Source organism: Haliaeetus albicilla, chromosome 26, assembly GCF_947461875.1.
Source record: "Haliaeetus albicilla chromosome 26, bHalAlb1.1, whole genome shotgun sequence".
In the NCBI taxonomy this organism is placed as follows: Eukaryota; Metazoa; Chordata; class Aves; order Accipitriformes; family Accipitridae; genus Haliaeetus; species Haliaeetus albicilla.
The window spans coordinates 7314467-7327384 of NC_091508.1; the positions used below are offsets into that span (position 1 = coordinate 7314467).

Genomic DNA, 12918 nt, shown 5'->3' on the forward strand with positions numbered 1-12918 from the left:
GTGAGCATGGGCCTAGCAGGGAGCATTGCAGAGCAGGAAGCAGTGTGTTTTGCCACCTAAGTACACCTAAACCTTCACACTGATTTTGCAGCGTTACATCATTTTACACTATATTTTAATGCTCGTATTCACAGAATGCCCCCTTTTGCTCTGTGCCCTGCACTTTCATTCCCTTTGAGCCAGGTGGGACGACGCTACTTTAAGAAGGAAGGACCCGATCTGAGAGCTCTGAGCTCTCCCAGCACGGTGCGCTGATAGAAACGATTTCCTGCCACGCTGGAGGAGGTTCCAACTTTATGTTTCTATTTGAAGCTTCATATATTTACGGAGCACACATCTTTGAAAGGACCTATTGGCTTGTGCTGCATCTTCTACTGCAATAAGTAGCAGAATGATTTGGTGGAGTCTTACTGTAAAGGCTCTCTTGTTCTCTGGCAGAGGAGAAAATAAGTGTGGATGTGCTGGCCAGAAGGGGAAGGAGAAAGGACTGAATATGCCTAAATTCCAAATTGTTTGTTCACTGAACAGGTATCAGCCTTTAACTCCAGAGAGACCTTCCTGTAATTACAGAAATACAGCCTTCAAGAGAAAATGCAGACAGTAGCAGTTTGTGTTGGTTTTTCAGTTATGCAGATCACTCTCCAAACCGGCTCAGTCCATAGAGTAAAAGACAAATTGGTGTCCTCTAGTGGCCTGTTGGTTTTGAAACATTTATATTGGTTCAGAAAGCAATTAATGAAAGAAGGTGCCTGTAGGAACTGTTGGACACAGCCAAAGCACCTCTGATTCAGGTAGTCTGGAGCTGCAGACTGATGGAAGCCAAGATGGTGCAAAAGGAGAAGCACTAGAAGTTTGACATGTTCTTATGTTGTCCTGAGAGACATGCTGGAGACGTGAGCTAAAGGAGCCTGTGGTCTAACTGAAAATGAGCTATCAGGTCCTCGAGAGCGGTGCTTATTCTTTTCTCTCTGCTGTGTTCTTGCTGCATTGAACAACCAAAGCGGCATTTTGTTAGTAGAATAAATAGACAAGAAATTTGAAAATACCTCTTCTAGGGTGCTAGTATGTTTCCACTAGTTTTTGCAAAAACTCGAGCATATGGTGAGTACCTCTGTGTGCTGTGACATGTCTTTTTCAACAACTACTCAATAAAAAGGAGTATAAAATCTCTGAAGGTAAAAACGTTGAACTGGACATGTCCATAAGGAAAGCAGACTTTCATGTCCACTTTCATCGTGCCTTAAAGCGGGAGAGTCAGCCCGGTTGTCTTTGCCTAAAATGAGATAACCTCCACAGAGCATCTGCGTTAATCCCTAGTGTGGAAGTTGAGCCAGGAAAACAAATCTATTAGTTCTGGTTAGACTTTCTTTCCTGCTTCTTGCACTAGCTGAATAGCTGTCAAGCAGAAAGAATAAGCGACTTAAGCAAATCCGCCAGTTTCCTTTAGCATGGAGAACAGCAAGGGGAAACAACCAAACATGCCAGGTTATTAGGTCTCAGGTAATACTGTGGGTTTTGGGATTCTTCCCACTGGTCTTTGAATTGAACCAGTCCAGCATGGCTGTCATCAAGCTTTTGAATCCTAGGGTGTCCGTGTCCAGTTCTGTGCATCAGATGTCCTGGCCAGGGCTTTCCTCTTCTTGCAGCTGACTTAGGAAGGTTGCAGGACGGTCCTGGGTTTCTGTGGCAGAAATGCTTTGTACTTCAGGCTATTCTTGAGGTAATGAGCTTTGCTCCTTTCATGAGTTTAACCCCTGCTAACGAAGCAATCAAGAAATTGAGAGGAGTGGGACAAACTCCATAATCTCAAGAACTCCTTGATGCCCGAGCTGCTCCTGCAGACTTGCTCTTGTGAAGGTTGACAGAGTGGTGCAGCATTTTCCCAAGTGACTGCAGAATTTGACTGGAGATACAGCAACTTGGCTGAGGAAGGAGAAAGAAAATTAGCATTTGCACTGAGCTGAATTCAATGCCAAGTGCCTGAGGTTCCAACTTAACACAGCAATTTTTCTTGAAGGTCACAGAAGCTTCTTTTTTCCGTAGCAGCACTGCACCTCCTGGCTTTGTACATTGTGCATGCTTTGGGCATTTTTATTTCCCCTAGTGTTGCAGGCACAAAATCCTTTAATTGAAGGCAGGTACAGCTGAACTGAGAAACCTGCTTTCGGTAAGCCAAGTATCAAGCAGAGTGATAAGCAATCACAGCGGTATCATCCAGATTCTGATCGTTGCCCTTGGCTTCAGTCCCAGCTTCCCAGCCTTTGCTAGGTTTCTTGGATAAATAGAAGGCTGTCCTACCTGCAGCACACACACATTTTTCCATAAGTGATCCTTTTTATCGTCTGTGACAGCATGCTGAGGCTGAGCTGTGTCTGATGGTGCCATGCTGAGGTTTTGTGCTATATTGGTATGGAAAAATAAAGGTGGTCTCAAACGATCACAATCCTTTCTGTCTCGCGTAGCACGGCGCCCCATTTTACATATGTTTCGTGTTTTCTGCCAGCCACATGCTCAGCTGTGTTCCCTGTGATAAAACAGATGTTTGTTATCCATGGTACCACCAAAAGTAATGAGTCTTCCAGTATGAACCATCCTCCAGCGGCTGCTGGGTGTGATTTATCACAGGACAGACATGTGATGTCCATCTGTGTTCTCGCTGAGCATAGGGGGAGCCGGCACAGCTTGGGCAGGTTAAGTGATGGATAAATGGCTGAGATTTGGTGAGAGGGGATCTCGCTGCTGAGTTGTCCCTGAAGCTCTCCTGCAGTTTGTTGGCCGTAGCTCTGTCCCAGGACCTGTTGATTTATCCAGTGTCAGAACTGTGTTGGCATAGTCCAACTAGCAGGAGCTGCTTTGTCTGTTTGATGCTCTCGAGGGCCTCAAACCCCATCTTTTGCTGGCTCCCTGCACTCACCTGCCTTGCTTCCATTGTGTTTGCAAGGCTTTTGGACTAGGTATCTTGATTCCTTAATGGGGAGCAGAGATAGTGCTTTTGAGTAGTTAGGAATCGAGCCAGTGGATGGGGGCTACATGAAGTACTTCTCTTTTATACAGGAGTGAGCCCTTGGACAAAATGTCCTGGGATGCAGCAGGTTCCTTGCCAACTGCAGCCAGCTCCATGTCATGCAAGTTGGGTGGAAGTTCATGCAAGTTCTTTGTATCACAGTAGGTTTTCCATGCTGCTGCTGGTTAAGGACAGACAGAGACCTCCCTTTGAGTGCTTTCTGCTAATTAAATGGCAGAAAGGAATCCCCATCCCAGTAGAATCTTCCCTCCATCTCCTCCCTGCCATTGCAAGCTCACAATTAAGAGGGCACAGGGAGGAGCACGTTGGTCTGTGGAGCTGCTTTGGTTCTCAGCTGGGATTTTTTCACTTGAACTTAAAAATACTCTTATCGCAGATGTTTCCCTTCGTGCCTTCCCCTGCCCAGTGTCTGCTCCCTCCACCACGGAGGAGGGTTTCTTGTTCACATGGCCCTGCTGCCCGACAAGCTGTTGGAAGGAAGGAGGAACGGGATGCTGCTCAGAAAGCAGCTCTGCAGCCCTCAGCATGTCCTGGCACCCACATTTGGTATAAATGTCCAGCACATGGTTTCGCTTCAGCATCACTGGGAAAAATGTCATCCTTGTAGAAATGGTGATGTCTGCCTGGCTTTTACCATTTTCCCATTTTGCCTTCCTTGTTGCTTTTATGTTCTGTATCTCCCCATTGCTGCTATACCTGTGCTAGCCCCAGCTTTGGGGCTTGATTTCTACACCGTCCTTTGCCCACTTTTTTCTTTTGTGACCAAGAATGCCATGTTTTCACATGTCTCCTGTGTAAGATGCTGTCATTCAAACTCCTTTAGTTAAAATGAGCAGTTTAAGGTTCTGACTTTTCACCTCTGGAGATCAGAGATAAATTGAGCTCCATGACAGAGAAGAACTGAGTCTGGGCAGGGATGAAAAACCCACACACGCCCCAAACGTTTGGCAGGACTGAAGCCTGAGCAGACCCAAGAGCCATCATTCAGGTGCCGCAGGGACGAGGGATGCAAGCAGATGTGGTATGTGTCTCAGTGGTCTGCTGTAGGACAGCAACACTTTCAGACGCTTCAGTCTGTGCCTTTAAAGTCTCCCATGAAGCTCTGATCACTCTTTGCTACACAAGACTGCTTTAGCTTTTAGAGGTACATGAAGAAAAGGAGTTTTAAAGAAATTCTCCGTTGCCAGCAGTGTTTTCAAAGCCTGCATAGGTGGTAAGTCAATGGTGATAGTTCTCACAGTAGTTCCTAAGTCCAGGTGCTGTGTGCTGCTGGAGCTCACTCTCTGGGTAAACTAGGATCTAACCTGCAAGAGACTGTCATGCTTTGTGGTGGGAAATCCCTTTATTTGACCTTTTTGAAGGCTTTGGGGGCCCCTGGAGAAAGGGATGGTTCCCAAAACATCCTCTGTGTGTTGTAAGGCTTTCCCCATACACATCTGAGCTGCTGCCCATCCAGCACTCACTGCTACTAATTTTTCTTTTATTCTCTTTTTTTCTTTTACTGCTTGTGGACTAAATTCACGTTTCTGTGCCCTTTTGTCTTCGTGGTGTGTTTTCTTTGTATTTTTCTGTCCACTCCTCTCACTCTCTGCAGAATCTCCACCAGCTCAAACAGATTCACACTCTGAGGCAGATGAATGAGCAACTGCTGGCTGAAAACAGGGCTCTGACCCGGGTCGTAGCCAGACTTTCTCTGCCTGCCAAGCCCTCCGAATCAGAGGAGCTGTAGCTGCTTTCTCTCCGGCTCATCTCGCCTCCCTCTTCCACTCTTCCAGGCAGGTCTCCGCTCCATTGGCCGGGCTGTTCCCCCTTCCCTCGTTGCGCGAGGGTATCTGATGAAGCTTGTGGCTCAAAAGCAGCATGTGGCAAAGGATCTTCTGAAAGCCAAAAGCATGGTGTTACTGCCCAGCTGAAGGCAGGGTTTTGCTGGAGGCTCTGTTCGGTCCTGTTGACTTTCGCTCTGCTTGGCAGATGATGCTGACATCGCCATTTTACTAACTGACCGCATCAGGGGGTTGCCTTGTCCATGTGGAGTCCATCATCTGGGAGAGAAATAGGAGGATGTGCTCCCCGCCTTGACGCGAGGCCATAGGGCTGGGTGGATGGCACTGAGGTGGCTACTGAGGAGTGATGGATCAGCTGCTTCCCTGTGGCTTAACACTGGCAAACGGCTTTGGGGTGGCTTGTCAGTGCCACTGGGTTAGCCAGCAGCCCCTTCCCCATTACCTTACCTCAAAACAGGTGGTTTATGCTATGTGTCTGCTCATAATATAATTCTTTTTTAATTGGACTTAATTCAGTGAGAAGCTGGCACCCAGCAATTAAGATTATCCAAAGTCAGAATGAACATGTAATAAATTTCTAAGGATGTTATGAAAAGTGCACGTTTTAGACAGGAAGGTGATTTTTAGAAGACCTACAACTGGGCAATCCTCAGCAGGTTTTCTTTGTCACTTGAGCAAAGAGGACAAGCTCCTTCCCTCATTTTAAACAGAGATTTTTGATTTTTGAGTCCGAGTTCACAGGCTGCAGCATCCCCTCTGCCTCCTGCAGTCAGCTACAAGGCAGGTGAACCAATAGGAGGTGGACCAGGTGTGCTTTCTTTTTTCATCTTCTGTTTTAAATTCAGTGCAGAGCAATTAGTGTTTGAAATCCAAGGACAATCCGTAAGCTTTGCCTTCACACATCATGCAGTTAAATTACATCCTTTCTTGCTACTTCACTGGTTTGGTGCTAAAATAAAGCTGTAAATGCTTCTTTCTTAGGACCCTACCTGTCTTTTGCAGGTTAGTAGGGATATTCAGATCCCTTCAGACATAGCTATTTTTTAAAAAAAGGAAGAAGCACTATGCTCTCATGGGCTGGAAGTGGCACTAAGGTATAAAAAAATCTATTCTTAGCACACAAATTATATCAAGGATGATTAACCATAGAAACAAACTAACTAGGGGAATTGCGGCTTCCCCTTCCGGGAGTCGCCGTCAAGACCACGCGTGTATCACAGGGGCTGAGAGACGGGGTGTTTCACGTTATGTGGCCTGAATTGTGCAGATGGTCAGATTAAATGATCTCACCATCTTTATGGTTTAAATCTGCGAAAGTGTTCTCGAACTGTCACTGACTCATTCCTTCTCACAAACGGTGAGTTTAAGTCATTCTCCTTCCCAAAGTGCTTTGAGATCTGAGAGGGAAAATTGAGCAAAACTGTTTTCAGACTCGGAGAAATAATGTTTCACAAACAGTAAGTCACCAGTCTGTCTTCTCCTAGGAAATAATCGCGTTATCACTTTCCCCCTGCTAACACCCATCTGCTCTGACGTGCCTTGTGTCTCGTGCCAGCTGGCTGAGACACGGGTGGACTGATCCTTCCCAGCTTGCTTATAGGTTTGCAATTCACTGCTGGTGTCCGAGCTGGAGAAGAGACGCGTGTCTGCAAGCTCTGCTGATTTCTTTTCAGTTCTTTTAGTAGGTCTAACACAGGGTGTTGCTGGTACCTGTAAACCTTGTCTCACTGGTGTCTGTAGACATCACAGCGATACAGTAATGTCACTGTTTTAAACTCTGACAGATTTACCATGCTCTTGCAGCAGTGGTGTTTTTCAAAGAATCTCATTTTCCAAAATCTGCGTAATTTCTGAAGTGCCACCTTCTCCATTGTCACAGGTAACACAGAGCACCGCTGCTCGGGCCAGCCTCTAGCCCAAAACTCACTTTACACTGATGCTGCATCATGGTCAGCTTCACTGTCCCCTGCGGGCTGTGCCACATCCATCCTTACCTTTTCCAGTGAGATATTTATAAAGCTTCAGTTTTCAGGCCCCTGCATTACCAGCCTGCTTCACGTGCAGTTTATTTTACCTGACTTGAGGGTGCTTTGCTTCGAAGGGAGGAATGCCCTTGGCCTGGGAGGAATGAAATTTTGCAACATTGATTTTTAGTTTTCAGAAAACTTCACTGGAAACTGATGGAGTAGGGTTACAGCAGGAAACTTTTCAAGAAGCACTTGCTTTACATGTACTTATGCTCCTTCCTTTTTGAATAAATCACCAAAGTTGCACTGAAGCATGTGTGTAAGGCATAGCCACGATCAGAGCTTCCAGTAAGCTCTCTATGATGTTGCTTCTGGGAGCCTATGACAGATTATCTCTACCAAAGCAAGTGGCAGAACTTCATATCACTAACTCATTTGCAGTGATGGACACATTCAGGACTGCAAGGCCACCCCAAGCAGTGATGTAGAGAGGACATGGACTGTCCATCTGAAGACCCCAATAGGTGGTTGAACTGTCATAGTGCACTGGACTGGAGGGCACCGTGCTGTGTTGTGGGTGTTAGATGAAGCTCAGGAGGAAACAGAGGAGTGCCGAGTGAGACAGCAAATGCTCTCCCCATTTCTCTGGGTTCCTGAGCACTTTGGTGATGGGTGATGCCTCTCATTTGGCCATGAGAGATGGCATAAGGAGTCATGACTGCTATTCTGGTGGCAGCCCTGTCATGGAGATGTGCCTGTCGCACCACCACTGGGTCCGGTGAGACACTTTTAAGCATCACTAGCTGAAGCTCCGGCCAGCCCATCACATAGTTTTACCCTTTCCCCAATATCCTGCCATGCTGCACTTTCCCCCTCCTCTCTCTCTCTTGCAAAACCTCCTGTCTGGAGTATCCACCACCAGTGCCAGCGGGGACAGGGTTAGGTGCGTTGGGTCCAGGTGCGGTTTGGCCTGACTGTGAAAGGAGGGAATTGCCCTAGCAGGAGCAGTGGGAGCTGGCGTCTGCCCCAGGAGCTGCTGCACTCGGTGGCGGTGGTCATGGAGGGGCTGCAGATAGGAGGAACGGGCAGAAGGTTGTGGTCAGAGCTGAAACTCCAGCTTAGGAGGAAGGAGAAGGTTTAGTGGGGATTTTGAATTTGGAGGAATTCCTCTTAAGATCCACCTTTGCAGAGAGAAATCATCACTGAGCTCATACTGGTGCCATTCTTGCCTGCGTGTGACCCAGCTCCATCCTGGCTTGTTCCAGCAGGCTCCGGGGCTGGTCACCATCGGGGCTGCTGGCACCCATGGTGCGAGTTACAACTTCTGTGTCGCACCCCGAGACAGGAACACGGGGTCTCCTTCTAGTCCCCGAGCGGCAGAGGACAGTCCACTGAAGGTCACCTGCCTGCAGCGTGGGAAGCAAGAGAAGTCAGGAGGGGTTTTTGCCAGTGAGAAATGCTGCAAAGCTCTTGTTGAAGCTATTTCTTCCTCTATTTCCAGTTAAAAGTGCTCTGGCTTTTGTCTGTGTTGCAACCCTTGGTTGAGCTTCAGCATTCAAAATTGAGCACCAAGGAGGTATCTCCAGTGTCAGTATGTTCTACGAGTCCTCTGGCCGTGGCACGCGTACTTGAATTAAACATCTGTGGGATCCCAAGGAGATTTGGGTTTATTCTAAAGAGATTTTGCAAGGTCCAGTCCTGAGTGACAATTGTAGACCTTTGTTTTCCCCTCTGGTCCTGGCAAAATGGAAAAAAACCACATCAGGAAAACCAGCTTTATAGTTTTCTGCCGAGCCCTAATTAGCCTCTGGGAACAGGTTTGGGATGAAACAGCTCAAAAATGGTTCCTGCCCTCCCACCCTGGGGCTGTGGCATTGCTTCTCAGCAAGGGCTTTCCCGGCTCCAGGGGCTCCACGGCTCTTTGCTGTGCTCAAGTACCCTCTTGACCCCTCCACACCTCACAGCCAGTTTGTAAAAATTCTGGAGACATTATGGAGAAATTATCAACATTAAAAGTGTGCTGCATGGAGGGAATGCAACATCCCTGCTGTTCCCTGTGAGCCATAGGGCTTGTCCAGCCTGCAGCGCTGAGCTGTAATCCCATCTTGTCTTTGTCTCTCTCTACAGATTTTGACAGAGCTGAAGTCGGACAACCAAAGGCTGAAGGACGAGAACGGAGCCCTCATTCGTGTCATCAGCAAGCTCTCCAAATAGGAATCCTGAACAAAGGCAGGATGAAGAGGGGTGCCCTATGCAAGCTGCCAACCCCACCACCAAGCCCTACCCCTCTCTTTTTTTCCTGTCAAGTACAGCAAGCATTTCAGCCATGGGATCAATCTGTCACACCTGCCTTGCCCTGCCCTTTGCTGTACATTCCCTTTCTGCCCTTATTTCCCCCACAACACACACCCCTGCCATTTTATTATTTTTAATTTAAGCATGTTGTGGTATCTCGGACATTTTATTCAAGGGAGAAGAGAAACATGAGGACTGGGTTTGAGCTGCCAAAACTACTTCTTCCAGAAGCCCAGTATTTGGTGTTGGACTCCAGGCTGGAGTAGGTAGCTCCTACTTTTAAAAGTGACACCTAAAGAACTAATCCAGTACATCCAAGCCCTTTACAGGTGGAAAATGTGAACATGTGCTGGGACTCTGAGGATGCACATCAACCCACTCAAGATGTGGGACTCTGGTTAAAATGTGATGCTGTGAAAGCCACCAGGGCTGATTTCTGTAACAGGCTGACTACAGCTGCTTTGCACAGAGACCTTCTTCTCCTTTCGCCCCAGTAGACCGAGTCTTTTATTTAACGTAAGATTTTGAACCTGTTCAGTAACATCAGAGCTGACTCTCGGCATCAGACCCCTTATCCCTCACCCTGCCTTTCCTCTGCAGCCTGGGTGATTCGGTAGCACACTGTATCCTTCCAGGGCTCCTGTCTCTGTTAGTAGTGTCTGCTGACTGCATCTGGATTCTTGCTGTTTGGCATAGGATGTATCACAGATACTTGCCGAGCTTTCTGAAGGGCAAGCTTGAACCCCTAGAGATCCTATGCTGCCTTCACATGCATATTAGCGTGAATCACCTTGTAGGGAGCTGTGCCTGTGCCAGAAACCAGCTGTCTGGGACATTTTCCTGCTATCTTCATGAAGGCACAGCCCTGCAGAGGAGTCTGGTTTGGTATTTCAGGTACCTTGCTTTGATGTGCAGCAGGAGGCTGACCAAGTGAAAGGCAGCACTGGTTTGTTTGTAGGGAGAGGGAATGCCAGAGTCCAGTCCCACCCACCCATCTGTTGGTGAAGTAGCTTGACACAGCTGGGTTTGAAGGCAGAGGAACATGAAGCAGTGATCACTTGTCCTCCCGCATGCCATGGAAAGGTGTGGGTACATTGGTGTCAAAGGGAGAAGGAGCTACCCTTGGGTGTGCTGGTAACTGTATCACTGGGATGAAAGTCTTTTAATCTGTCAAAGGCTTGCAATAAGCCTTGACCTTGAAGGAAACCTCAAAAAAAAAAAACCCTCCTTGATGTTATACATACTCAGAACAGTTTGAAATTGTTCTCTCTATGGGCATTTAGACAGTGGCTCCTCTATGTGCTGTGTGATTTTGATGATAGCAGCAGTAACCTGTTATCAGATCTGTTAAGCTTCCCCTTAATAGACTCCTCTCAAACGATACCTTCCCTCTCAGATACTTCTTCCTCTATCCAAACCACTTCCCCATCTACATCCTTCATATTTGTCCTTTCATTTCCTTTGTCCTTTGATTTCCCTGCTCCATCTGGCTGAGTTGCAGTCTCAGTCATTGAACTTGGAGATTGCCATGAAGAAGTTCTACCTACGTTCCCAGGCACCTCTGCTGACTGTGGGCTTGCAGCTCCCGCCACACTGGTGGGACTCTTTCTGCTATGAGAGAGATAGATGAGACACTTGAACATGAGCATAATTCTTGAGCTTGCTCAACAGGGTAAAATTTATCTCTTATCAGCCAATCCTGGGCTTTTTGGAACCTTTTGCTGATTATTGCTTCAGAAAGTGTTTATTTTCTCTCCCTTGGGTTTTTTCCTTAGTTTGGTTTTGTTTCTTTTTTCTAATTCTCCATTTTTTTCCCCTTCCCCTCCCTGTCCTGCCTGTTCCCACCTCTATAGCTGTTCTTAGAGCTGCCAGTTTTTCCCCAGGCAGCTCTAGACAGAGGTTCCTCTTCCACCACTCTTCAGCCAGCGGAGCTGTTTGTGCACGGCATGAGATGCCGTTTCTCCTGGTACACTGAGGCCCTTCCTCTGCTGCTGTGCTTTGGGGAGGAAGAGACCAAAGCTGGTAATGGCATCAGGGTTTCTGCAGAGCACTGCCTAAGCCAGGCATCCTTTTTATATTACTTTATTTTAACCCTGCTATATTTAACAGCTTTAAGTCTTGAGATCTGGTCAATGCTTTTTCTGCACGCCGTTCCCACTTGGTGCACTCTTTATGTGAGTACTTCTGTGGTTCTTGATGTTTTTTCTCTTGGTGACCCACTCCTTGCTTCAGACTCGGGCTCTCTCAGCTCTAAACAGGAGTCCAGTCCCTTCCGTGCCACGCGGAGAAGACACTCACCTGCTGGGGTGCTGGTGGTTGGTGCAGCGCTGGTGTGCCAACGCGTGCGTCTTGGGTCGTGCATCCCAGCAGGACAAGGGACGAGATTTCAGACTAAAGATCCTGTTCTTCTCATGAGGCAGGTTCCTGGCAGTGTGAAGAAGCCTGGTATCTGTTTTAGGGAGAGGGTTCAACCTAATCTGACAAATCCATCCTGCACTGACATTTTGCCCCTTCCTACCAGGACACTCATTGCATTTTATCCTAAGGAACAGTATGTGAAGGGTGCAGAAGGCTTAATTGCTCTGCGTGGCACCTTGCGAAGCCAAACCACTTTAAATGAAGTGTCTGTTTAGCACTGGATTATCCCCCTGAACTCTGACTAGGGTAGAGGACCCACCAACAGTTTAGTCTCGCTGACTAGCCAAAGCTGTGAGTATTTCATGATGAACATGCAATTGTAAACCAAATTCTTGAGAATTAATTTTTTTGGTCTCACTTAATGCCTGACATAACCAGTGCACTGAGGAGGTAACGAATAGGACACCTTGCACTCTGCACTTGGGACAGAGTGCAAAGCAAGCAGTTTTTAAAACTGATCCCTGTTTGAACCAGAGCATTTGCCAGATGTGATCTCCATTGGAGAACACAAGCTTTTTTTCTAAGCAATTGCTTGGGGTGAATTCATTTTTATTGCTTGGGGTGAACCCGCCTATTGTGGCTGTGAGTTTGATGATGGCTCTTTGTAAATAAACTCCTTGGAGAAGCAGGACTAGCTTACGAGATGGGGAGAGAATGTATTTTTATGCAACTTTTGAGTGGCCTTTCAAACCCTGAGATGAATGATTTGTTTTACTGGTTGTTGTTATATAGTATTATAAGTATTATGTGTTTGAAAGTTTGGGAATAATATTCACATCTATGATGCTTGTAAACACAACAGTATTTATAAATGAATAAAATAAGAGTTGATAAAATAGAAGCTTTGCTTTGCTTCCATCTTTCTGGAGGTGCAAGTTGTTTAGTCTAAAACACCCTGTTTTTCCCAAAATTTCCATAGCACGACAGTATCAATCATCTATAAAAGTAGAAATAACCTGCTGCAGTTACAGCACGGGAAAGGCAACGCTCCCCTGCGTGACTGTTCAGGGAAAGCTCAAATGAAGGAACTGTGGATGCACGTCACTGACAGCCACCCACCAGCCAGAAAGGCAAACGGGAGAGGGTCCCACCTGACACCTCTGAACCACAATGGGGCTCAGGCCCATCTCCCTCCATGGTGCCAAGCCTGGGCAAGACAAACCTGTAGCAAAGACATGGGCGCTGGTGCCGTATCTTGGAGCCTTTGGCCCAAGTGAGGTTGCTAGAAACCTCTGTGTATTTCGGTCTTTGGGGGTGGTTACTGTAGCTTGAGCTCTTCCCCTTGGGATTAGGGGTGTCCAGCGCCTCTGCAAAGCAGGGCAGGACGTAAACGTGAATATATGGAACAAACTGTATGTGTTGGGGATGAAGAATTTGGTGGGGACCTTTGATGTCTTCCCACCTGCACCCCATGTCTGGGCCAGCCACG

General features: G+C 47.2%; 1 protein-coding gene across 7 annotated transcripts in view; it reads left to right on the forward strand.

Annotated features, from left to right (window-relative positions):
• PPP1R12B (protein phosphatase 1 regulatory subunit 12B) overlaps positions 1 to 12330 on the forward strand; it is a 125422-nt gene extending 113092 nt beyond the window's left edge. For 4 of the 7 annotated variants that reach the window (XM_069772051.1, XM_069772054.1, XM_069772056.1 and 1 more), the window contains 2 exons: positions 4620 to 4800; positions 8904 to 12330. In XM_069772051.1, the coding sequence (XP_069628152.1) occupies positions 4620 to 4754 (135 nt within the window). In that variant the 3' untranslated portion in view covers positions 4755 to 4800; positions 8904 to 12330. The remainder of the gene's footprint in view (positions 1 to 4619; positions 4801 to 8903) is intronic. The other 3 variants (XM_069772052.1, XM_069772055.1, XM_009930729.2) reach the window with 1 other exon arrangement.
• Positions 12331 to 12918: the final 588 nt, after the last annotated feature.